This window comes from Giraffa tippelskirchi, chromosome 2 (assembly GCF_054371585.1).
Source record: "Giraffa tippelskirchi isolate mGirTip1 chromosome 2, T2T-mGirTip1v1.2.pri, whole genome shotgun sequence".
Lineage (NCBI taxonomy): Eukaryota > Metazoa > Chordata > Mammalia > Artiodactyla > Giraffidae > Giraffa > Giraffa tippelskirchi.
In genome coordinates this window covers 219504640-219530957 of record NC_137276.1, presented here as the reverse complement: position 1 = coordinate 219530957, position 26318 = coordinate 219504640, and the positions used below count along the sequence as shown (strand labels likewise).

Here is a 26318-nt window from a genome sequence, read left to right as displayed (position 1 = left end):
TTGGGAAGATCTCCTGGAGAAGGAAATGGCAACCCACTCCAGTCGTACTCTTGCCTGGGAAATCCCACCGCCGGAGGAGCCTGGTGGGTTACAGTCCCTGGGGTCGCAAAGAGTGGAAGTGACTGCGCAACTCAACGGTAACAACAAAGGTAAACAAACAATTCAAGGCAACAAATTATTTGTCATTATTTGTGGAGGACCTTCAAAGGCCATTCATGGGAAAAAGTAATCCACAAGTCAGGCTTGGATGCCTAAAGACAGAAGACAACAGCTAAGGCAGCTGGTAGAGAAACACAGACTCCTCGGGAAGGATGCAGGCAACGTTTGGCTGAGCTAAGATCCCATCTCTACTCCGTGGCTTCTTTCCCTCCCCTCCAGGCCAGCTGGGGACCCTGCCTTGGTGACTGAGGCTCCTTGAGGTCAAGAGCAAGGGATATATTTGGGCAGTTCTAGACCATTCTAGGTTCACCGGACATTAACCCGACACTGGAGGGTTTGTGTTTAATCGAGGAGAAAGTGGCTTCCCAGAAGAAGGTTCATTTCTGTGATTTAGGACAGACACAAGCAAGAACAAGGACAGAGTTTGAGCTGTTGAGGTCGAACGGGAGTCATCTTTCCAGACCCTTCCCCTCTTAACTTTCACTTCACCCGCATCTCGGATGATATTACATCCCTGCCTGATTAAGAAACACCACCACCACCACCCATATGGTCTTCCCTTTCTCAAACCAAAACAATTTTTTTTTTTTTTTTAACAAAATCTTCCCTCAAGGAGAACTAACTAGGTCGCCGCTTCTTCTCCAGGTCCGGCGGCTTTCTCCTTCGGTTCGGTCTAAAGATAGAAATTCCAGGTTCCTGGTGGCTGCTTTTGACTGGGGCGGGGCGGGGTTGTGGTGGGGGGAGGCTTCTGCTCTCCTAACAAGCAAAGAAATCTTATTTCCTTTAAGCTTGTCTCGTTCTCTTCCGGAAACGCCTCCCCGACCTCGCCAAACCAAGATAGACAAAAAAAAAAAAAATCCGAAATGCGGATTAAAACGCACCCCGCAGCAGTCCTTTCTACGACACCCCCGAGGCCTGCGGGGTCGGCTGAGTCAAGCTCGCGCGTAGGAGCGGGGAGCGCCCTCGACTTTTCTGGAACGCAGACGTCCTAGAACTCCCCTTTCCCTGCCCCTGCCCCGTCCCTCTTCCGACCCCAGCTCCTCCCTCCTACTGCTCGGGGGCCCAGGCGGTCGGCGGCCCGGGAAGGCGCGCGCGGGGGAGCCGGGGGAGCCGCACCTGTGGGCGCCTCGGCGGGGCGCGGGCCCCTCCCGGCCGAGCGGGCGCAGCTCCCCGGCGGCTCCGCTAGGGGTCTCTCTCGGGTGCCGAGCGGGGTGGGCCGGATCAGCTGACTCGCCGGGCTCCGAGCCCCGCCGCCGCGCCGCCGCTCCGTCAGTTTCCTCGGCAGCGGTAGGAGAGCGAGCACCCGGAGCAGCAGAGCGCGGGGCCATCGGAGACGGAGACGGCGGCGGCGGCGGCGGCGACACCGGCAGAGCAAGGGCGCGGCGGATCCTCCTCGCACGGCAGCTCGCTCGGTGCTCCGCGCAGGGTCGCGATGCTGCCCGCCTTGGCACTGGTCCTGCTGGCCGCCTGGACGGCTTGGGCGCTGGAGGTGAGTGCCGCGCCTCGGAACGGGGTGACGGTGGGGGGGGGTGGGGTTGGAGAATGGAGGGGACCGGCTCCCTCTTTCATCCAGAGAAGTGGGGCGGCTGGCGGGGGGAGCGATCGAGCGGCCCCTTCTCTGGGCTCTGCGCCCTACGCCCCCGCTTGCGGGCGCCCTGCGCATCTCCGCCTCCGGCCCAGCCCTGTCCCGGGGACGCGTGCTCCGGCCGGCGCAGAGGGATCCGGCGAGGCGTCCGGCCCTGGGGTCCGCGCCAGTCTTGGGGGGCGCGAGTCGAAGAGGAGGCTCTCCTAGGCTCAGATCCTGATTTAGTCCTTTCCTCGGGGCCGGGGGCCGGGGGAGGCGAGAGACATCCAGATGGGAGATGGGGTGGGGGATGAGAGAACACGTGGGGAAAACCGAAAACGCAAGAGTCCCTGGATCCTGTCCTCAGCTCTTAATCGCTGCCCTTTCCTTTCTCTCGGGTTCCGGGGAGCAGGAGTGGGGACGGCTCGGGGAAGCTGGGCAACCCCCCACCCCACCCCCTCGCTTCCCTTGGCCTCTCCCGCCCCGTTTCACCTTCCTTTCGCATCCCCACCACCCCTTCCTCGCCAGACCTCTTCCTCCTTCCTCTTCGTGGCGGCTCCCGAGGGCGACCCCAAGGAGGGTCGCGCACCACCCTCCGCTGGCAAACTTTGCGCCTCTCGGCGTCTCCCTTTTGTGTTAAGTTGCGAGAGATGGGAGGGGTCGGAGACCCACAACCACCTCGCACCTTCCCCAAGCCTAGACATCCAGGGCGTTCGCGCGCACCCTCGGATTCCCCCGGAGAGGGAGGAGGTCCCCAGGAACAAAAGCCGCGACACCCCGCCCTCGCCAGCCCGGGGGCGCGGTGGTCTGTGCGCCACCGAGCGTCCCGCCCGACTCCCTTCCCCGCGCGGCGCGTCCGTCCCGGAGGGGGCTGGGGCGCTGCTGGGGACGCGCTGGCGGCGCCTTGGAACCCCTCTTCTTCCCCTCCTTTTCCCCCATCACCTCCGAGGCTGGCTCATTCTTTTCTCGGTTGCAAAGTCCTTGGGGAAAAAATACGCGGAGAGTGCGGCGTGCGTCTGGAAAGGGCAGGGGCGGGTGGCGGGGCTACGCGAGTTCTCCGCTCCTGTGCATCAAAGGAGGCGTTTGTCGGATTGAGGCGCGGCCACTTCCCTGGCAGCGCTGGGCACTGTGATTTCGCTCCCCCCGGGAGGCGCAGGCTGCTGGGGAGGGTCCTTGGGGTCATTTTTTTTTAGGGTGCAGATAAAAGGCTGGAAATGGAGCGAAGATTAAGACGGAGAAGATGGCGCCTCTGCAGTGCAGCAAAGAAAGCTGTGGAAGCTGCAGCCTGGGAAATCCACCCACCACTAGGTGTATATAACAAGCCTGCCCCATTCATCCAACTCTCCCAACAGTCAGCGGACGCCTGTGCCAAATCACCGTCTTCCTTTTTATCTGAACATGCTTAGAAGTTGTTTGCCTGACAGCTGGGGCAGAAAAGGTCGTGCTTTTGCATCCTTCGGGTTCCCATTCGGTGTTTCGCCATTCGTCACCTCCCTTCCCCGTTTTTACCCCCGCCTTTTCCCCCTTCCTCATGGTAATTTTCCCAAAAAAACAATTTCTGGACAAATGTTTTCCTGTAATTCCACTGAGACTGTACTGACTCTCACACCATGACAGCGTTTTAGTCCCTAATTTACAAGGTCATTGAACTTTTTCCTCTGATGTCTTTTACCTGCAAGTGGCTCAAGAATCACCTCGGGGCTCGTTAAGGCAAATTGTTCTAAGAGTTGAAAAATTTGGTTTTTCGGTTTTAAAAAATGCATTTAATTAAGGGAGCTAGGCTTTTTCCAGTACTTAAAATTTACTCCTACAATTATTTCAGTTTTCTCATTGTCTTAATACACGTTGAAAGTCACAAATTAAGTAATTAAAAGCCTTTGTAGTTGAAGCTTTTGTCAAAAAGTAGATGTTTAATTTTTTTGAGCAATATTTTTTTCTGTGTGAAAGGAGGCAAATATGACTCAGGTTTCTTTTTCAGCCTGTTTGCAGTTTTTGCTCTTCCATCCTCTTGGTCATTTTCACTGGTTACTGTCACCTCCTTCAAAGGGTGGAGGTGAGATGCATGTTAATTCATTTTGCAAAGCATTAATGGAAAGGTAGGCAGTTCACTCTGATGAGGTTTGAGGGGATTTATGTAGTTAAGTCACTGTCCACTGAAAAGATGTTAATTATGACTTAACTGTCTTTTGTAGGGCTTAGAAAATAGGTCTGCTGCAGATGATTCAAGACAAGAAATGAATAAGGGCAATGATCACGGAGGCTCGGCCTCTGGGAAAAGCATCGTTACCTGAGCTGATGATTTTCTCTGGTACAGTGACAGAGTATGAGTTAAAAAGGCCCTGACATTTATTTAAATGCTTCCTCTTAAATTTTATTTTCCAGTATTGTGGGGTTTAACCTAATTCATAAGTATCTGCTTTGATCGTGGTGCTAATTCAGAGATTATAGATACCTACTCCCACTGGTCAGAATAGCCCTAAGGGTGGATACCTGGGCACACAATCATGAAGCTCAGATTTGATGGTGAGCTATAAGGAGTCACCATTTCTGGCTGACCAGTGGGAAGCCATGATAACCATAGGGCACCCAACGACTGTCTTGTCACCCTGTGGAGCAGAGGTGCCTGATGGGCACTTGGGAGGCCATCAGTACTGCAGAGTATTCCAGACGGAATAATGATCCCTGGTTCTGACTGGGGAAATAAAGAGAAATGTACAACTAAATAGGTCACAAGGTTAAGTTAGGAATGATTGAAAAGAAAGAATGTGGTCCATTGATTATTGGTTTGAAGGAAAACAGAACAGACTCACATAGAGAACAGACTTGTGATTGCAAAGGAGTAAGGGGAGGGAGGGGGTTAGATTGGGAGTTTGGGATTAGCACATGGAACCTATTATATATAGGATGGATAAATAACAGGTCCTACTGTGTAGCACAGGGAATTATGTTCAATACCTTGTAATAAACCATATGGAAAAGAGAAAAATGTAGAGGTAATCCTCATGAAAAAGGCTTTCTCCCTTTTGCTAGAGAGCCTCTATTTTATGTTACTGTTTATGGTGTACTAGAGACTTCTATACAGATGTTTGTATGAAGATGAAGGTGTCAGTTATTCTTGAAATAAGCAGAGCTATTATATACCTTTCCTGTGGCCGTTAAACTACCACTGAAGAGTATGGTAAAATGCAATAGAAATCTACAGTCTCTTTGATCTAGGTAGGGATATGTATTACTTTAAGAGACTTAGAAAGCATCTTCAATTACTATACTTATCTAATCTCTTCCTAGTTGTATCAGTTACAAATGCAAAGGTAAACCTTATACATGTACTTTATAAATAAAGCTCTAGGATGTAAGGTTTACTTTGACTTGCATACTGTATTCTTCTGTTCCCAGGAAGTTTGTAGAGTAAAGAAGACAGGCACATGATTATAAAAGAAAACAGAAAATGTTAAGTACCAAGAGGAAAGTACTGATTAAGTGGTATACTGAGTAAAAGTATTAACAGTATAAACATCTATATATAAGGAATAAAGGAACCGTGGGATGAGATAATCCTCGAGAATTTCCTGATGATTCCTTTCCGCCAGATTTGTATCTTAGGTTTGGGGAAGGGAGGTTAAGTCTTTGCATTTATAGGGTCTGTTTACATACCTCTCTTGCAAACACATACCCGTGAGGATGTGGGCAGAGCCAGTGTGGGATTTGATTTTCCTTGTGTCCCTATTTATTTATTAGGGCCATTTTAAGTTGAGTCTCTTAGGGCCAAGCTCTGGTCTGTAGCTCTGAAGATAGCCCTGTGAAAAAAACCGTCACTTGCTTCAGGAAGCTTCCAGTCTAGTGGGGAAGAGAGAGGATAAACAAATCATCCTAGATGTGTGGTCGCAAACTGTGACAGATGGTGAGACGGATGGCAAAGGTGTAGGATACACTCTGGAGAGGAGTGCCTGCTCAGATGCTAAATTGTTTCCTACTCTTTGCCACCCCATGGACTGTAGGACACCAGGCTCCTCTATCCAGGGGATTACCCAGGCAAGAGTACTGCAGTGGGTTGCCATCTCCTTCTCCCTGCGATCTTCCTGACCCAGGGATCGAACCCAGGTCTCCTGCCTTGGCAGGCAGGTTCTTTACCACTGAGCCACCAGGGAGGCCTGGGAGAGGAGTGGCGAATTCCAAATAAGAAGTGAGGGGCCAAAAGCTCTGATGCAGCATCTTCATTAGAACCTTGGCTGAAGAAGTGGATATCCGATGAGAAAAGTGATGCACCGGGCAGCAACAAGGAGCATGGGGGAAATAAAATGTTTCTTCTGTTTTTTGATTTTTTTTCCTGGTGGTTTTCTACCTCTGTGTTCTACTTGACTATGAAATGGTTTCCTTTTCATAGTAGGACCTCACATACTTGTGGAGGTATTCCTCCGTACATTCCTCCATGTGTATGGAGTGGGAATTGATACTCGCACCATCTTCTGCAAATGGATTTCTGCAAATCCTTGGGGACGCTGTCACCCTGTGTCTTAATGGTTCGTATCCAGATACACTTTCCTCAGTGGCTGGAGGAAGACAGGGTGGCAGGTGGAATGAACAGAACCCTGCCCTCCTGAATGAGTAGCAAGCTTAAGCCAGAAAATGTGTATTTCTTCATTCTCCTTGTATTTGTTAGTAAAAGGAAAGCAAATAGTACCTGAACCTTCAAACTGAATTTGGAAATGAGACCCAGAATGAAAGGGAAAATGTTATGTAACTGTTTCTTCAGTTTAATGTGGATGCTTTAAGAAACAACTGTTTCAGTGAAGACACTGATGTTTTCCTTTGAAAAAAGATCTCATGAGTTTTCCACTTCAGGTTAAAGGTAAATAGATACGCTTACTGGTACCTTTTTAGAAGTAGACATGCACCATAAACTGGATTCGAATGGACTGCTCTAGGAATAAAGTAATTCATTAGGGGAAAAAAAAAAGCCTGGATGTGTTCATGAACTAATAGATCTATGAAAAAGGGATGCTGAATAGTTAGAATGGGGTACAGAGGATTCAGTTTCATGTATGTATTCTTAGCTGAGATGGAAACTAAGAGGCTATTTTACTTAGACTTATTTTGTGTGGCTACATTTGGAAGAAGCATGAAATACAGATTTAGCTTGAGCATTGCTAGGATTATAGTATTTTATGGAAGAAGGTAGTGGTTGAAATGAGCAAAATGAGAGGCTTTTAAAAGCCAGCTCTTTGGAAAGTAGTATAACCGTTGCTACATTTATAGCCTTGATTTTGATAACCAATAGGATGTCAGATCAGCAACCTAGTCATGGAATTTCTCATGTTTCCTAGGAAGGCAGCGTTCCACGTTGGTCAAGCTATTGACTGTGAGCTAGCTCATACTTCAATTTGTTCCTCTGCAAAATGGAGAAAATATTTACGGTTGTTGAAGATTGAGTTAATATGTATGTAAAATGCTTGAAACAGTGACAGTTAATATATAAAGAGTTAATATATAACATGATGGCATCTTGTAAGATATTATAAGCACATGTTAGTTACAATTACTGTTTATGATGTTGATGATGATGTAAAACATATATTTAATCTTATACATTGTTGAAAGTTAAAAAAAAATTTATATGATGTTTCACCTACTGACCAATGCACTTACCAACCAGTTAAGACTGTATAGGAATTTGGCAGTTTGTTCATGAGAAGAATGAATTAATTTGATTTAAATTAAAAAAAAGACAGATAAAATTTGTATCACAAATAAAATTAAAACATATACAAATTTATTAAATATTCATATTTATTTTGTATTTCAGTTGGCTTTTTGGAAAAGCCCTAAAACAATTCATGCTTATAGAAAAACTTGGAACAGTACAGAAATATGTAAAAAACATAAGCAGTTGTTACACAAATGAGTAAGACCTACTTTAAATGTGTGCACCCTGGCAGCTAGCTACACATGTCTAAAATTGAGCAAGTTTATATTCTGGCTTGATTATTAACTCAGCTATTAGTTGCCTGTCAGCTGTGTGCAGAGAGCTGTGAATAACTTGGTTTAATTCTCAGCATAACCTTCTCTAGAAAATGAATAAACCGGTTTGGCCAATCTAGGCAGAAATGGAAGATATCAGATGCCAGCAACAGAATTTTGGTCCTACCTAGAATGGAAGTTTTAAATAATTTTCACGAGAGGACAAGGGAACCTAAAAGCAAGACTGCCTGAGAAGACAACACTCCTGGAAGAAATCAACTTTCAAAATAAAATAAATTATGTTAATAGCTCTCTCTTTCTCTCGGTGTCACCCCATCGTGTCCGACTCTATGTGACCTCATGGACTGTAGCCGGCCAGCCTCCTTGGTCCATGGAATTCCCCTGGCAAGAAGAGTGCGGTGGGTAGACATTCCCTTCTCTAAGGATCTTCCCAACCCAGGAGTTGAACCTGGGTCTCATGCATTGCAGGCAATTCTTTACTGTCTTGAGTCACCAAGGAAGCCCATATTAATAGTTGCTGCTGCTGCTAAGTTGCTTCAGTCGTGTCCAACTCTGTGCGACCCCACAGACGGCTGCCCACCAGGCTCCCCCGTCCCTGGGATTCTCCAGGCAAGAACACTGGAGTGTGTTGCCATTTCCTTCTCGAATGCATGAAAGTGAAAAGTGAAAGTGAAGTCGCTCAGTCGTGTCCAACTCTTAGCAACCCCATGGACTGCAGCTTACCAGGCTCTTCTGTCCATGGGATTTTCCAGGCAAGAGTACTAGATGATGATAAATACTATAGTAATCTACTATAAAACTTAGTAGTGATTACTGCTTAATTAAAAGCATACTTTTTTAATAAGCACATTCTGCTCATTATAAAATAAAAAGTTTGTTCAGTTTCAAAATTAGGCTGAAGGTATTTGAGGATACCCCAAATTGGTGATTCTGTGGTTAAGGTATGATCAACATATTAAAGAATCAGTAAGTGAAGTCCAGATGAGTCTATATGGGTTTTTTTGTCACAGTAGTTCATGTATTTCTTTTATCACTACCTTGCTTGATCAAAAAAGTGGGTTCAAGGAGGATGCAGTTATTGTAGCTATGTTTGAAATAAACATGCTTCTCAAGAGGAGATACAATAAGGAATGAAAGTACCACAACTACATATGCAAGGTCTGTGAGCAGGGGCAGAGAGTAAGCAAGATGAACATTTCAGAAAAAGGAAAAGAACAACAAACCTGTTTTACAGATGAGCAAATCCTGGAATTCTTAAGGTCTTATTAATGATGAACCCTGGTGTTTGTATCTTCTAATTTCCAGGTGGTCTTTCTCGATTTATTTCTTCTTCCCTAGTTGAGATGGCATTTACCTGAGAAATTTGAGCAAGAAAAAATTTTTTTAGTGATTTATTTTATTGATATGAAATTGTTCTTTGCTTGAGTTTCTTTCATGGAAAATCTAATAGTACGTTCCTATGTTTTCATTTTGCTTCCATAGAAATCTGCATTGTATTTTCACTAAAGAATGTTTAAGGTATCTTTGGTGATCAGGACTGGTAAAGTACTTTTCATCTCTGCTTCCCTGGTAGCTCAGCTGGTAGAGAATCCACCTGCAATGCAGGAGGCCCTGGTTCGATTCCTGAGTTGGGAAAATCTCCCTGGAGAAGGGCATGGCAACCTACTCCAGTCTTCTTGGGAAGGATGCTTTTAAGAATAAGAAATCATACTCTATCAAGAAAAGTTATTTGCATGAAGTGAAGAAAATGCATTGTTACTCTTGCTCATTTGTTAAATTTCAAAGCTTTAAAGATTGATATATTTTGACCCCAGAGTGACATTTTATGGGACTACAGACAAGAGGTTACCCTTGAGATGGATTTGTCTACTTTAGGCCTGAGCTCTGACCCCTAAGTGACCACTAACTCATTTGTTGTTTCTCCTGTCTGCACATGACTGCATTGCAATAAAATTAACAGGACAACGTTTTTATTTTTAGTCAAAAATGAAGAAAATAGTAGTCCTGGTTGAGGTTTGGTTAGTCCAAAAAAGGACTTTTTATGTTTGTTCTTATTAATGGATGGCTTTTCAAAAGCACAATTATTGTTTTGTTTTATAATGGAATTAATAGGCACACATGATAAAGATAGATAACTGCTGTTATAAATATATTTATTGATTTTTTTCATCTTTCAAAAAAATCCTTATCTACTTTGGAGGTTGAGCCTTTAAAACTGATGCAAACTTTTTGAAATCTTTGCTTAACTCTTCAGTGGCTAACATAAAAACTTCTCATAGGAAAAGCTATATTTGAGAGCTAATATTTCTCATGCTGATGCTCTTAATTACTTGTTTTTTTAGGCAAATAGTTTTGTCATTGCAGTGTGTTGGTTTGAAGATTTAAGTGATGAGTTTTTAAGAAACTTCCACAGAAACTTGCAAATATGTAGACTGATCATTCTAGGAATAATTTATTCAGATACATATTACATGAATGAGCAACTTAAAATCAAATTTTATAGAGAACTTACTAGTGTATTTTCATACATAGAAACTTAGGTTTTTATGAGCACAGACAGAAAAGGAAAATTCACTCCTGCATTTAACCAATATTTTTGAGGTCCCTCCCCTCATGGAAGTTTACAGTATAATGAGGGGTAGACAGAATAAATAGCAATGGAAGAATAAAAAGTTGGAAAAAACTTGTAAAAAATTAAGTTGGGCAAAGATATCATCGGTGAATGCTAGGTGGAAATCTGCCATGAATGTGATATTTTATGTGGTATTATCAGGAAAGTTCTCTGACCCAAATGTAAACTTAGATATCTGGAGGAAAAAACTATTTATTCACTTTGGTGTAAAACCATAGCCAGGAACAAGGATGTACTTTGGTGGTTAGATATTAAAAATAAAATGGTGGGGCAGAAGTTAACATTAAACGTGATCACAAACTATTTCCTGTAATTTGTTTCATAACTCACTGCAGTGCCTTACATCTAGTATTTACTAAATACTTGACAAATTTTCTAAATGAAGACTCTGGGAATTTTATACTGTAGTGATAATTATGTTTGATTCTTGACAGCTAGCTTCTCTTATGTTTAAAAAAGTTGTGAATGACACCTAACTACAAGTCTACAAAAAAAAAATTAAGCCTTTTAAATAAGATTTACTCTTTCAGTCTTTCTAAAACATTTTATTGTGAAAAGGATATGAAATGCTGTCAGTAACTTCATTTGCAACTCTTTATTTCAGACATTCAGTTAACTCAGGAAAAAAAAATGCCTTCTTCTGGAAATAGTTCATCAATCTTCTGATTGATTGGGACATTTTCAACTGAAGGTGCTTAGAAATGATTTTCCTTGATCAAGATAGTGAAATTTAGAGAGAAGACATTGTGTATTGCAGTGAAATTGAGTGGCCATCAAAATGAAAATTTCGTTATAATTTGACTTTTTGCAGTTACAGCTAATACTTGCTTTTTACGTTAGTGTGAACTAGGATCAAAATTGGCCTTTTAAGAAAAAAATTGAAATTCTGTTATTTCTACTCTCTTAAGAAATTGTACTTTTCAAGTTCAAGGGCTTAAATCCAATACCACTGTATGCTACTCACTTGACAGGCACTGAAAATCTAATTGAGGTCATTATGATTCACTTTGTGTTTTACCAGGGTTTTCTCAGGGTTGTTTTTAATGGTTTGTGTCAAGTGTTAAATCCTCTTACACCATGGAATCCAGAAAATTTCAATCCAATAAAAGTGAACTAAATTTTAAAACCCTGTAGTTGTTTTCTGCGGGGCAGGTTCTTGGCTAATTGATAAGATGATTGAACAGGAAGGCAGCTTATGTATTTCTGTTGGTAATTGTGAAAGGCTCCAGTTTCAAGAGTACATTTGTGACAGAACTGTAATTTTGGAATCACTGCATACTTGTTCAGTGAAGTATGCAAGGAGGGAATTCTCAGAGGGTGACCATGTGACTAGATGGCTCAAACAGTAGAAGCAAAAGCTGCCTTAAGGTAGAGTTACCTTAGGTACAAGTCCCGGGAACTTGGGACTGAGTAACTAGTCAACATGGCCTTTGGAGACATCCTAGACCAAGATAATGAATAGACAAAGATAATGGATAGGAAGGACTTTCTTAAATAAACAAGGTAGGAAGCAGACCCACCCAGTTCCCAAGAAATTCCTTTCCTTGTCTGTATTTGCCTTTTGAATATTTCACTTCACTTTCATGAGCCTGGACAAAGGTCAGATTTGTATGTTTGTGAATTTTCTGGGTGGTGCTGTAAAAGGATACAGATGGGAAGTGTTCAGCTTCTGGGGAGTATTCCTTGTGTGTGTGTTCTTTGTTGTATTCATTGACTTCATAAATAGCCAGTGAAGAGAAAAATATTTTAGCTTAAGTTTGTTTTTCTTTTCCTGGAGAAGAGAAAAAGACTTTGCTTAAAATATCCTCAGGGTTTATTGCCATTGTTAAATTTTTTATGCTTTTTAAGAAACCTTAAAACTTAACCTCCCTTACTGGTTTGCTCATTCATCTCAGAAATGTAACATGTGAAATGCTGACCCAAACCTGTCCATTGATTCTTGTTAGCAGATGAGGGGAAAGTTTAATGCAGGATGTTTTGTCTCTTATTTCATATTGTTTCAGGGCATTTGTGATTGAATTCTGGGCTTCCCTGGGAGCTCAGCTGGTAAAGAATCCGCCTGCAATGCTGGAGACCCCGGTTTGATTCCTGGGTTGGGAAGATCCCCTGGAGAAGGGATAGGCTACCCACTCCAGTATTCTTGGGCTTCCCTTGTGGCTCAGCTGTTAAATAATCCACCTGTAATGTGGGAGACGTGGGTTAGATCCCTGGGTTGGGAAGATTCCCTGGAAAAGGGAAAGGCTACCCACTCCAGTATTCTGGCCTGGAGAATTCCATGGGCTACAATCCATGGGGTTGCAAAAGAGTTAGACATGACTGAGCGACTTTCACTTCACCTTCAGGCATTTTGGGGCTTCCCAGTTGGTGCAGTGGTAAAGAATCTACCTGCCAATGCCATTTTCAATGACAGCTAAGTGGTGAGGTATTTTGTTCTGGTTTTTTAAGTATGCCTGACATGGGCATGGGCTTCCCAGGTGGTGCTAGTGGTAAAGAACCTGCCTGCCAATGCAGGAGACTGAAGAGATGCAGGTTCGATCCCTGGATGAGGAAGATCCGCTGGAGAAGGAAGTGGCAACCCACTCCAGTATTCTTGCCTGGAGAATCCCAGGGACGGGGGAGCCTGGTGGGCTGCCGTCTATGGGGTCGCACAGAGTCGGACACGACTGAAGTGACTTAGCAGTCCATGGGGTCACAAAGAGTCAGACACAACTGAGCATGCACACACACACACACACACACACACACACACACACACACACACACAGTAGGCATTTTACCAGCACTTCATGGTTTATTTAAATTGCATCCTAATAGTTTGACATGTTGTGCATGGTTCTGTCTTAAGGAAATGTCTAAAATATCCTGGTATCTCAAAAACTACTCTTGGTTTTATTTTCTGTATTATTTCTTTCTGAACCCTTGGTTCTCTTTAAGTAATCAAAAGCTTAGTTCAAATTTGATCATCTTAAATCTTGGTTTTCCTTTTATTTTTGGAGTGTCTAGCAAAGAAAATATTTTGTCTCATCACTTCAAGAGACTACCTTCTGATATACAATTGACAATTTGTAGTATATGAAATAGTTGTTGATTAATCATGAGAATCAGAAAGAGGAGCCAGTATGTGTTTGAACATATATCTCCTATCACCCTTGAAATTATACTTTTTTCCCCCATAAAAAGAGTGAGTGATACTTCATACCATGAAAGTTTGAAAATTTGTGTTAACTATATTAGCTGGAATTTGAAAATTAAGAAAGTCTTGTTTTTTTAATTTCTTAATAGTTTTCTAATGGTCACATAGTTTATCTAAGTTGAGAAAGTTTATTTTAAAACTTTATTATTTAAAATTTCCTCAACAGATATATTTTATTGTGATATCTGTTCTGCTTTCATATATCTGCAAATATTTTACTTAATTACTGGCCATGGTTTAAGCCCAGTCTGGAAAATCTTGTGCCTTTAGTTGGCTCTGGATTTCAAAGTTAGGGACTGTTGCTTGCTTTTAAACAATTGGTAGTTGATTTTGTAGGCAGTTAGATGGATACTTTTGTTTTCAGTTCAGTTCAGTTCATTCTCTCAGTCCTGTCCAACTCTTTGCGACCCCATGGACTGCAGCACGCAAGGCCTCCCTGTCCATCACCAACTCCCGGAGTTTACTCAAACTCATGTCCATCGAGTCGGTGATGCCATCCAATCATCTCATCCTCTGTCACCCCCTTCTCCTCCCACCTTCAATTTTTCCCAGCCTCAGGGTCTTTCCACTGAGTCAGTTCTTCACATCAGGTGGCCAAAGCATTGGAGTTTCAGCTTCAGCATCAGTCCTTCCAATGAACATTCAGGACTGGTTCCCTTTAGGATGGACTGGTTGGATCTCCTTGCAGTCCAAGGGACTCTCAAGAGTCTTCTCCAATACTGCAGTTCAAAAGCATCAATTCTTTGGCACTCAGCTTTCTTTATAGTCCAACTCTCACATCCATACATGACTACTGGAAAAACCAAAGCTTTAACTAGACGAATCTTTGTTGGCAAAATAATGTCTCTGCTTTTTAATATGCTGTCTAGGTTGGTCGTAGCTTTTCTTCCAAGGAGCAAGAGTTTTAATTTCATGGCTGCAATCACCATCTGCAGTGATTTTCGAGCCCTCCAGAATAAAGTCTGTCACTGTTTCCATTGTTTCCCCATCTATTTGCCGTGAAGTGATGAGACCAGATGCCATGATCTTAGTTTTCTGAATGTTGAGTTTTAAGCCAACTTTTTCACTCTCCTCTTTCACTTTCATCAAGAGGCTCTTTAGTTCTTCACTTTCTGCCGTAAGAGTGGTATCATCTGCATATCTGAGGTTACTGATATTTCTCCTGGCAATCTTGATTCCAGCTTGTGCTTCATCCAGCCCGGTGTTTCTCATGATGTACTCTGCATATAAGTTAAATAAGCAGGGTGGCAATATATAGTCTTGATGTACTCCTTTCCCAATTTGGAACCAGTCTGTTGTTCCATGTCCAGTTCTAACTGTTGCTTCCTGACCTGCATACAGATTTCTCAAGAGGCCAGTCAGGTGGTCTGGTATTCCCATCTCTTTAAGATCTCTTAATTGCAAAAGTCCAAGAAAATTTATTGAGAATATTCATTCTTGACTTACCTGCGTCTTACAAATGTTTTATTGTTTTGGTTCATAGTCTGCTGTATTGCTAAGCAAACAAACTCTCTAGAAATGATCTCTGCTTCTTTGATCATTTAGAATACATTAATTGATACAGATTGCAAAAATCAGTGAAAATTTTCTAGTTAGGTGTCAATGAAACATGCTCCACCCATGCAAATTTATTTTAATTGTTCCTGTTCAATTTGAATATGAGTTTTGAAAAGAAGATTGTGATCATCTTTATGAAGGAAACTCAATTATTACTTTAAATTTATATTCAGTTCAAAGAAAATGGAAAACAGTTGTGTCTCTGTGAAGACACATCCATTTAAGATTATGCTTCAATCCTATAATCCTACAGCAGATAATTAAGATTTAGCCTTAGAGTAAATGAAGTGATATTAATTATTTTCAGGCCCAATATTGTTTGCTATTGATTCATTGTTGGTGAGTAGAATAAGAAAACAAAAGCAAAACTTTAAAACAGCAGTTTGTAAATATGATCTGGAAATGATATGCCCCAGGTCCTAATTGTGAAAAACCAGGGAATGGCAACTTTCATTCAGATACCTTCCTGATGTCATTTCATCTCAGAATTGCTCTGGCCCTCCCTTACTGCCAGGCCTAACTCCAAAACAAAGCAGTTCAATAAAAGTATAACGGGACCACAGGTGTAATTTAAAATTTTCTAGTGTCCACCTCAAAGACAAAAGAAACTGGCAAAATTAGTGCGTAACACTGAAAGAAAGTGAAAGTCGCTCAGTCGTGTCTGACTCTTTGCGACCCCATGAACTATACAGTCCATGGCATTCTCCAGGTAGAATACTGGAGTGGGTAGCCTTTCGCTTCTCCAGGGAATCTTCCCAACCCAGGGATCGAGCCCAGGTCTCCCACATTGCAGGCAGATTCTTTACCAGCTGAGCCACAAGGGAAGCCCAAATTAGTGTGTTGTACCTAATAAATGTAAAATATCATTTCAGTATATGGTCAATATAAAAATTATTAATAAAATATATTACACTCTTTTTTCATTATATGTCTTCAAAATTTTACCCATAGAATATAGTTTAAGTCTGATTGGCCATATTTCATGCAGTCAGCAGCCACATTGGCTGGTGGCTACCATATTGGACAGTACAGCTGTAGAAGGGCCAACTCAATTTATGACTGTCTAGGAAAAGAATCAGGTTTTGGAACAGATAGTATACATAGGACCTCATTTCTATGCCCCCTTGTTCGATGAAGAAACTGGAATCTGATGATGCTGAGTTGTCTGATAATCTCTTGAAAATTATGGGTCTGAGCCCTAATCTCTGTCCTGTGGTTTCTAATCTTTCTTCGTCATCCTCTTTCTTCCTTTTTCCTTTTCTATGTTGCTGTGTCAATTTGAATATCTAATATTCGGTGGTTGCTATCAGTTAAATACTAAACCAAGAGCTTTAAGAAAATCTGGCCCACTTGAGGAAGGCAAGGCTTCATCACGACAAAACTCTTTGGGGGCAGGGTAAATAAAATTACCAGGCATGCTGAGAATCTCTCAGTGGAATAGTAATATGAGGTGATACTGGGTCCAGTGCTCAGTTTTGTTTTTTGGAGTGGGCACTGCTGGAGTACTAGTTGGGTGGACCCTTTGGGACCCAGAGTATGTGACTCAGAACTCATTGAAATATCATCTGCCCACTGAAAGGAAAAGAGTCAACAAAGGCCATTATGTATTATGTACAGTTTGTTGTGTGTGTGAGGTCTGTTCCTGGAAACACTGGGTTAAGTTTTCTTTCTTTTTTCTTCCCTTTTTTTGGAAAGCTGCCCATGTGTGTGCCCATAATTCTTACCCAGTTATATTTAAAGTATGATGTTTTTTGACAACTTAAGCCCAGTGCTCTTAAGCCCAGTGACATATAAAATAGTTGTTTTCCAAATGCAAGCATTGTGGAATGGTTACCACCCAGCATTGTGGGTTGGTAAAGACAGAATTGATGTACTTCTGGGATCATTGTTGTTAAGTATTTGTTTTATGGTATATGAAGAAGCTCCATGAGTGAACTTTTAAAGTTGGAAGTAGTTTTAAAATATTTATCAGCCTGGATATCGTAGATGGTGTGAGTACTTTGAAGAGAGTTTACGTGTATTCAGTGACTTAGGCTTAGTGATTTTAGATATAGTGTTAACTTGACAATTTTTCTATTTAAATCTTAAGACTTTCCATCTGTGGCTAGACTTTACCCATAAGGCATAATGGATCTTTAAGTTAAGCATGCACTGTATTTTCTTCATATTGTGTGCAAAAATAATTGCATTTTGCAAACACTAATGTATGAGACAATGCCTAGAGGATTCAGGGCTTGCAGGAATGAGCTAAAAGTGTAAGAGTATCTGTATCTCCTTTGGAGGTTGACTATTAAACTTAAAAAAATTTGTCTTTAATCTTAAAAAGATCCACTTCTTTTTTTTTAACACCAGTTTTCTTTTTTTTTTAAAGATATTTTTTGATGTGGACCATTTTTAAAGTCCTTATTGAATCTGTTACAAGATTGCTTCTGTTTTATGTTTTAGTTTTTTGGCCCAGAGGCATGTGGGGTTTAACTCCCTGCCAGGGATCAAACCCTCACCCCCTGCATTGGAAGGCGAAGTCTTAACCACTGGACCGCCAGGGAAGTCCCTTAACACCAGTTTTCCATATATTTTTCATAATAAATATAACAAAGAGGTACAGAAGTTTAGAGCTTTAAACTGTTTGGGGGAATCGTATTTTTTCAATTATATATGTTAGATTTTTTTGAATTAGAGAAGTATTACAATTTTACTGTAGGTTGTTGTTGTCGTTGTTCATTCGCTCAGTCATGTCTGACTCTTTGCAACCCCTTCAACTGCAGCACGCCAGGCTTCCCTGTGCTTCACTGTCTCCCGGAGTTTGCTCAAACTCATGTCCATTGAGTCAGCAATGCTGTCTAACTGCCTCATCCTCTGCCGTCCCCTTCTCCCCTTGACCTCAATCTTTCCCAGCCTTTAGAGTCTTCTCCAATGAGTCAGTTCTTCGAATCAGGTGGCCAAAGTTTTGGAGCTTCAGCTTCAGCATCAGTCAGGGTTGACTTTCCTTTGGGACTGACTGGTTTGATCTCCTTGCGGTCCAAGGGACTGTCAAGAGTCTTTTCCAGCACCACAGTTCAAAAGCATCAATTCTTCGGTGCTCAGCCTTCTTTATGGTCCGGCTCTCACATCCGTACATAACTGCTGGAAAAACCATAGCTTTGACTATACAGACTTTTGTTGGCAAAGTGATGTCTCTGCTTTTTAATACACTGTCTTGGTTTGTCATGGCTTTTCTTCCAAGGAGCAAGTGTCTTTTAATTTCATGGCTGCAGTCACCATCCACAGTGATTTTGGAGCCCAGGAAAATAAAATCTGTCACTGTTTCCACTTTTTTCCTCATCTATTTGCCATGAAGTGATGGGACCAGATGCCATGATCTGAATTTTTTTGAATGTTGAGTTTTAAACCAGCTTTTTTATTCTCCTCTTTCACCCTCATCAATAGGCTCTTTAGTTCTTCTTTGCTTTCTTCCATCATAGTATCATCTGCATATCTGAGATTCTTGATATTTCTCCCAGCAGTCTTGATTCCAGCTTGTGATTCATCCAGCCTGGCATTTCACATGTTGTACTCTGCATATAAGTTATATAAGCAGGGCAACAATATACAGCCTTCATAAACTGTTTTCTCAATTTTGAAAAAGTCTATTATTTCATGTCTAGTTCTGAGTGCTGCTTCTTGACCTGAGTACAGGTTTCTCAGGAGGTAGATGAGGTAGTCTGGCATTCTCATCTCTTTAAGAATTTTCCAACAGTTTGTTGTGATCCACACAGTCAAAGGCTTTAGGGTAGTAAATAAAGCAGAAGTAGATGTATTTCTGGAATTCCTTTGCTTTCTCTATGATCCAAGGGATGTTGGCAGTTTGATCTCTGGTGCTTCTGCCTTTTCTAAATCCAGCTTGTACATCTGGAATTTCTTGGTTCATGTACTGTGGAAGCCTAGCTTGAAGGATTTTGAGCATTACCTTGCTAGCATGTGAAATTGTCCAGTAGTTTGAACATTCTTTGGTATTGTCCTTCTTTGGAACTGGAATGAAAAGACCTTTTCCAGGTTCCATTGTAGGTAACCTAGAGAAAATATAAAAACGTGCATAATTCTGCCACCTGTAAATACCTGTTTTATTTCATGTTTTAAAGCATTTTTCAGATCATGCTATAGATTCCATTTTATATCCTGCATTTTATTCCTTAACATTAAATCTCTTGACATTATAAGTTCTTTGTAAATGTAATGTCTAATGGATATATGAATCTATTTAGGGCAACAGGAGCTATGTAATTGTGGACATGTGCTTTTCTTATTTGGCATTTCCAATCTGAGGTTAGGATGAAAGTAGCGATGTAGGGAGGGAGCTTGTGCCAAATACTTGTTAATATTTTAAGTATTTATTGAATGATCTAAATTGCTGCCCTCGAGTAGTATTCAACACAGTGGTCCTTCAGCTGTAATATAGTACTTAAAGGAAAAGAGATGAGCAAGGACTGTAGAAATTAACAAGGATAAAGAAATAAAGAAAACCTGACCTAGTCATTCAAACAAGCAATCCTCTCATTTAATAGTTCCATGATCACTTTTGTAGGAAGAAGTTTGTAAGAAGCTATTAAACCTGACAGGCAAATGTAGCCAGGGCTCGAATATAGAAGTCAGTAAAATTGTGATTTCAGTTTCTAGAGTCCCTCTTTAGGAGTGCTAATTAGGTAATGTGATTACACAGATGTAAATAAAGCTTTCTCCTTTCATCTCCTCGCTGTTCAAGTTGCTCCTGATTTTATGTGGTTAAAAAATAAGTTGGGTAAATAGGAAACATGTTTTCTGTCTATCTATCTGACTACCGAGACCCAAAAATGAATATAAAAATATCTATAAAGGAATAAAAATCATGCTGATTAAAAAAAAAAAGTTGGGAAGATTTATTCCATGAAGTTCCCAAAGGTAAGAATCTTTAGCCACAAAAAAAGAAGATTCGTCTTTAAATTTAACAGTGTGTGGTGAGTTGCCACTTTCATAGAACCCTGTCTAGGGCTGTGGAACCCATTCAGCCAGACCCATATTAGTCTTTGATTATTATCTGCTATTCACATGGACAATTACAGACTACTATATTTCATTGCATAGGTTTTTGCAGTAAGGATTATGTTGTTGGCTGAAATCGAATACTGTAAATAGGCAGTAAATAAATGTTACCCCTGCAAGCCCAAACTTGTTTTTGTTTTGTCATGTCTCCACAATTAACTGCTCTTTCTTAAAATGGTATATAGTCTCTCAGACCTAGTCATTTCTTTAGGGCTGTCTCTTCTTTTCTATGAACCTCTTCTTATACTCCATCTCCCTCAACTCATGTAAAAATGTTAACCAAATAAAATGTATATGCTTTTTCTCCATTAATCTGTCTTTTGTCAGTTTAATTTGCACAGACCCAGGAACTAAACCTAACAGGGTAGAGAAAAAACTGTTTTCCTCTCCTACAAGTATTCAACTGGAGGAATAGTATTAATAAATGCAAAGGCTATGAGGTGTCTGAATAAGTCAGTGAACTGTTACAAATATCTCATGAATTATGTCTGTATAACTTACCAGTGATGGCTCACATTCTTGAATCATGTATGGAGACTAATGGTCAGTGTCTTCCATATTTAATTTACTCAGTGTTGGAGAAGAATGGATGTTTTAATCAAGAGGGATTTATGGAAGACATTCTATATTCTAAACATTCAAAAGAGTTCTCTGAGTATATAATAGTTTATCTTTGCTTCTCTTTAAAAATTTAAGAGGGGGAGAACTACTGTTCTACAGCTATTTCAGGTTTTTTGTTTTTGTTTCTAACAAGCATTAGACATTTGGCAGGCAATCATATCACACTGTTGTGATTTATTAGTTCTGGAATAAACACCTCTATTTCTGTCATAAGTAAAAATAGATGCTTTCTTGGCTTTTGCAATAATAATAAACAATTATCTAGCTCTTTCTATGAGCCGAGCACTGTTGGAAGGGCTTCTTATGTATTCAGCAGCTGCCCGTGCGGGAGCTACTGCTAAATTATCCCCATTCCATGAAGTATCAGCAGGGAAGGAACTTGGAAACAGATGAGGTTCAAGCCCTTTTGCCTTCCCTGTCTGTATTCTTAACCACTTACCTCTTCTGCCTCTGGCAAAATGGAATAACGGATGGAGTTCAGCTGGCGTTTCCTCCTGAACTAGGCAGTTAGCTCCTGGAGGAAGTAGGCTAGGGTTACAGTGGCTGCTTGTTTAGAAATGTCTCATCTGTTCCGGCTTCAGTTCCTGGCAGCATCTCCTTCTTCCAGCCTCACCTGCAGGAACTTCCGAGCCCCGCTGTCTACACGGTGTCTTCTCCCTTCTATTTCCTCCCCTTCCATCCCAATCCCACCTCTTCCCTTTCAACCCCAAATAAAATTGTCCAGAATGTAGATGTTGGAGTCATTCCAACCTTGGATTTGAGTCACAACCCCTTCAATAGCAGGAAAATGACTTAATTTCCCTAAACCTAAATTTCCACATCTACAGAGCATCTATAAATAAGTTGGTCGGGAGGAAAAGCCAGTTAGGAATCAGGTACAAAGCATGGAGCCTGACCCTATAGGAAGCCCTGAAAGACTAAATGGCTCTGGTTTCCATTTGAAGTCTCCTTGTAACGTCTCCTCTTCTCGGATCTTTCACAAATATCCTTGATGTTCAAGTTAGCCCACTTTACCCCACGGCGATGCCAAGGCTGGGGGAGCAGCCCAGTGGCCCATGGCACTGCCCTGTTTAGCTTCACATTTCAGTGCTGTCAGATAGCTGGAAGGCTGTATGTAGTATGTCACCATTTCGTTGATAACATTTTTGACATCTGAAAACAGGAATGACCTATTTTAACTCCTGCATAAACTTGGATCACATTGTTCGAGTTGGAAGTGCTTGTGAATGCAAAAGAAAACCCACTAGAAAAGGAATGTCAAGCCTGCGTGTCCGGGATGTGGCTCTCTTCCCTGTCCACTTTCCTGCCCCTCCCAGCCCTGCCCCTTCCTTGGCATGTTCAGCAGTGACCCTGTACAAGTGACAGCCTTGGCTGCTGGGACCAGCTGGAGGCAGCCACAAAACTCCTGGCTGCTCGCTTCCAAAGATCTCTGTTGTTCAGTCGCTCTGTCGTGTCCAACTCTTTGCAACCCTGCAGACTGCAGCTCACCCCACTTCCCCGTCCATTATCTCCTGGAGTTTGCTCAAACTCATGTTCATTGAGTCGATGATGCCATCCAACCATCTCATCCTCTGTCACCCCTTCTCCTCCTGCCCTGAATCTTTCCCAACATCAGGGTCTTTTCCGAAGGTCTCTTAACCCCTCTGAAAATAAAGAGATTGTCACATATCAAAGGGGACTGGACAGGAGATAATTGCGAGCTCTTTCTGATGGGACCTGTGGCTTCTAGCACCTGCAGAAGCTTCTGGAAATGGTAGTGCTCAGACTTTAGGTAGAATTAACTTAAATCCCTGGGGACCCGCTCACACATCTCTCATACTACGTATTAGAAATGTTTACTTTTCTTCACATTTTATCAATGCACTTCTCATGTCATACAGACATTAGTTTCAGGGGAAAAAAATCACCATGCACTTTTGGTGGTTTCAGATGACTTAAATTTTATTAATTCACAAAGTATGAATTGAATGAAGCAGTCTGTTTTTGTTTTGGAGAGGGTTATTTTAGAATGGGGACTTAATCTGGATTGAGGAGGAATTGAGTTTTTCAAGACAATCCCAAGAGACTGCAGGGGTATTTGATATTTTGATTCTAGAAGGATATACATCCCCTCTTCTCCCTTTCTTCCTTCTGACCTGGCAAGTGTATGGCCCTATCAGATGTTAGTCTGTGCGATCCTGTTACACCTACATCCTGTAGCTGCAGCCAAGTGCTTTGAGGCTGACTTCACGTAGATTAATTTAACAGTTGGTGTGTGAACGCAGATGCTCTCTGCTAGATCAAGCCATATAAAAAATATTTTTTTTCTTTAAGAAGTCACATCTTCCTATGAAGCCGTACAACAATCAAGTAAAACTGAAATGCTTAAGACGAGTATTACTTTATTGTATTTTAAAGTCTTTGTCTCAGACTGATTATGACACACTCCTCTATTGAATTTCTATTCAGATGCTTATTCATAAAAATAAAGCTGGTATAAATGGTAGTGTTCAAATGTTATACCACTCTGTTTCTACCGTTTGACCTTTCACAGTAAGCTAAATAAATATTTTTTGCACTGAGAAAAGAATTAACATTTGTGTGCTAGCCAAGTGAACTCAGAATCTGAATGCAAAGATGAGACTCCAAGTAGAAACATGAAAACATACAGATGTCAAAGAGAAACTCAAGATACACTGTGTTAGAGAAGCAGTTTTAGAGGGAGGGATATTTGTAAGCGGTACTTAGAAAATCATCAGGTAAAAACGGACAGAAAAATTCAGGAAATATGTCAAGATATAGAAATTAAAACTACATAGCATATGCAAATACAGATCAAAAGGACAAAATGGAGGTCTAGACATACACTTGTCTGTAAATTGGAAATGAATTTAAGATAAAAATGGTTTTCTACATCAGAGGGAGAAAAGGGATTATTCAATAATGTTGTTGATATCTGTCCATAGAGATTATTTATAGTTTCTGTAACAAAAGGTAAATATCTATATTCTGCAAAGTGTTCTTACAAATCAGTTGCAATGACTATATATGATCCAGACAGAACTATAATTTGAAAACATACATGCACATCTATGTTCATAGCAGCACTGTTTTACAATGGCCAATACATGGACTCAACTTACATATCCATCAACAAATAGACAAAGAGGATGTGGTATATATATGTATACAATGGAATATTATTGTTGTTTAGTCGCTAAGTTGTGCCCGACTCTTTTTGTGACCCCAAGGCTTGTGGCCCATCAGGCTCTTCTGTGCATGGGATTTCCCAGGCAAGAATACTAGAATGGGTTGCCATTTCCTTCTCCAGGGGATCTTCCTGACCCAAGGATAGAACCCACATCTCCTGCATTGTAGGTAGTTTTTTTTCCCACTGAGCCACCAGGGAAGCCCCACAATGAAACATTACCCAGCTGTAAAATAAAGGAAATCATGCTATCTGTGGCTACATGGATGGGCCTAGAGATTATCATCCCAAGTGAAGTTAAGTCAGAAAAACAATACCGTATGATATCACTTGTGTGTAGAATATAAAATATGACACAAATGAACTTTTGTACAAAATAGAAACAGACTCACAGACACAGAACAGACCTGTGGTTGCTGAGGGGATGGGGAAAGAAAGGATTGGGAGTTTTGAATTAGCAGATGCAAACTATTATGTATAGAATGATAAACAGCAAAGCCCTACTGTATAGCACAGGGAAGTATACATTCAGTATCCTGTAATAAACCATGATGGAAAAGAATTATGAAAAGTACTACATATGAACCTCACAAGAGAAAAATGAACAAAACACTTGAAAGAGTTTCTGTCAATATTATGAAAAAAATTAAAACATATGCAAAAACGAATAGTGTGATGAAGCCTAGGTATCTGTCACCCAGCCGCAGAAGTTACAAATTTACTGCTAACTTTATTATTATCTTGTTTTACTTGTAAACACATTCCCTCCTCATCCTCTTTTTCCTCACTGGGTTATTTTGAAATAAATTCAGTAGTATACTTTTATTTATACATATTTCATTATGAACCTCTGAAAGAATTGAAAAGAAATGGACCCCCCACCAAAAAGCAAAGAATTTTAACAAGTAGTATTATTTAGGAAAAAAAAATAAACATAGCCAATAAACCTATAAAGATATGCTCAATCTCCTTAGTAGTCAAAGAAATGCAAATTAAACAGTGAGATAAGTTTTTTTTTTTTTTTAACATTCTGATCGACAGAAAGCTAAACAGTCTTGCTAGAGTCAGGAACTATGACAAAACACATTTTCTCCTTCTGTCAATGCTGCAAGAGCAGCCATTCACTACTTTATGTGCATACCTCTTGATTTAGCAATTCTAGGAGTTAGAACTATAGGATATTATATAAGTGCCCACAGATGAGGATGTTGGTAGAACATTATTTTCTCACTTAAGTATTTTTTTTCACTGTGTTGCACCAAACTGGAATACTATGCCATAAATGAAATATAGTGTTAAGTGAGAAGAGAAATTTTGAGAAAGCAGGCATAATAAATTACATTAAGGGAAATTTTATATATAAAGTAAAATTTAAGTGCATAGAACATATCTGAAATATTCAAGTAAATCTAACTAAACTTGCCTGTTGGTGATGAGATAGTGGAATGGAAGAGAAAGTAGTACATGTTTCTTTATCATTGTTACCTTCTGTAATATTTAGATATTGTTTACTATAAGCAGACACTTTAGCACGGTCCCACCAAGATCGCATGTTATATATAACTCCTTGGTTGTGTCATTCCTGGTAGGTCATCAGCCAGTTTCTAACAGTTGTCTCCTAAGACCTCCTTCCACAGATAAGCCATCCTTTTCCATTTAAAAATATCTCTAATTTTAGGAACACATATATTTTGATGTGCTTATTATTTCATAAAACCAGGTCATTTCAATGAATTTTATCTATTTATTTTCATTGGTAAGTGACTCATATATTGAAACTTGCTTTTGAAAGTATTAGGAGCATAAATTATTACTGCAGGCTCATTTGCCCTGCATTGAACATCACAAAGTAATTCCCTCAATGCAAAGTTTAGCATTGATGCTTGCAATATCCTTTCTCAAACTGATACTAATACTAGTGATAGACTTCTCATCAATTTAGTGGAACTATTTTCTCCCCATTGAACTTCATTCTGAGATTTGTTATATTCTCTGCATTTTAACCTCCAAAGTTATTGAAAAGATTTGACCATGATAAAATATTTATCTTAACCTTACTTTATACTTTCTTAACAAATGGGAGTTATAACTGACTTTTTAATTTAAGGTTGAATAGAGACCCTCGTCAAGTAATAACAAATGTTTTAATGACTCTTTGGGTATGCTGCTGCTAAGTCGCTTCAGTCGTGTCCGACTCTGTGCGACCCCGTAGATGGCAGCCCACCAGGCTCCCTTGTCCCTGGGATTCTCCAGGCAAGAACACTGGAGTGGGTTGCCACGTCCTTCTCCAGTGCATGAAAGGGAAAAGTGAAAGTGAAGTCGCTCAGTCTTGTCCGACTCTTAGCGACCCCATGGACTGTAGCCTACCAGG

At 40.9% G+C, this 26318-nt stretch overlaps 1 protein-coding gene and 1 long non-coding RNA gene across 11 annotated transcripts in view; both read left to right on the top strand.

Moving 5' to 3' along the window:
* Window positions 1-1430: 1430 nt before the first annotated feature.
* APP (amyloid beta precursor protein) overlaps window positions 1431-26318 on the top strand; it is a 292111-nt gene continuing 267223 nt past the window's right edge. For all 10 annotated transcript variants that reach the window (XM_081557722.1, XM_081557714.1, XM_081557706.1 and 7 more), the window contains exon 1: window positions 1431-1648. In XM_081557722.1, the coding sequence (XP_081413848.1) occupies window positions 1592-1648 (57 nt within the window). In that variant the 5' untranslated portion in view covers window positions 1431-1591. The remainder of the gene's footprint in view (window positions 1649-26318) is intronic.
* LOC145532500 (uncharacterized) lies at window positions 7908-10374 on the top strand. The gene is made up of 2 exons (XR_014073295.1): window positions 7908-8019; window positions 8243-10374. It is a non-coding gene; the product is annotated as an uncharacterized LOC145532500 (long non-coding RNA).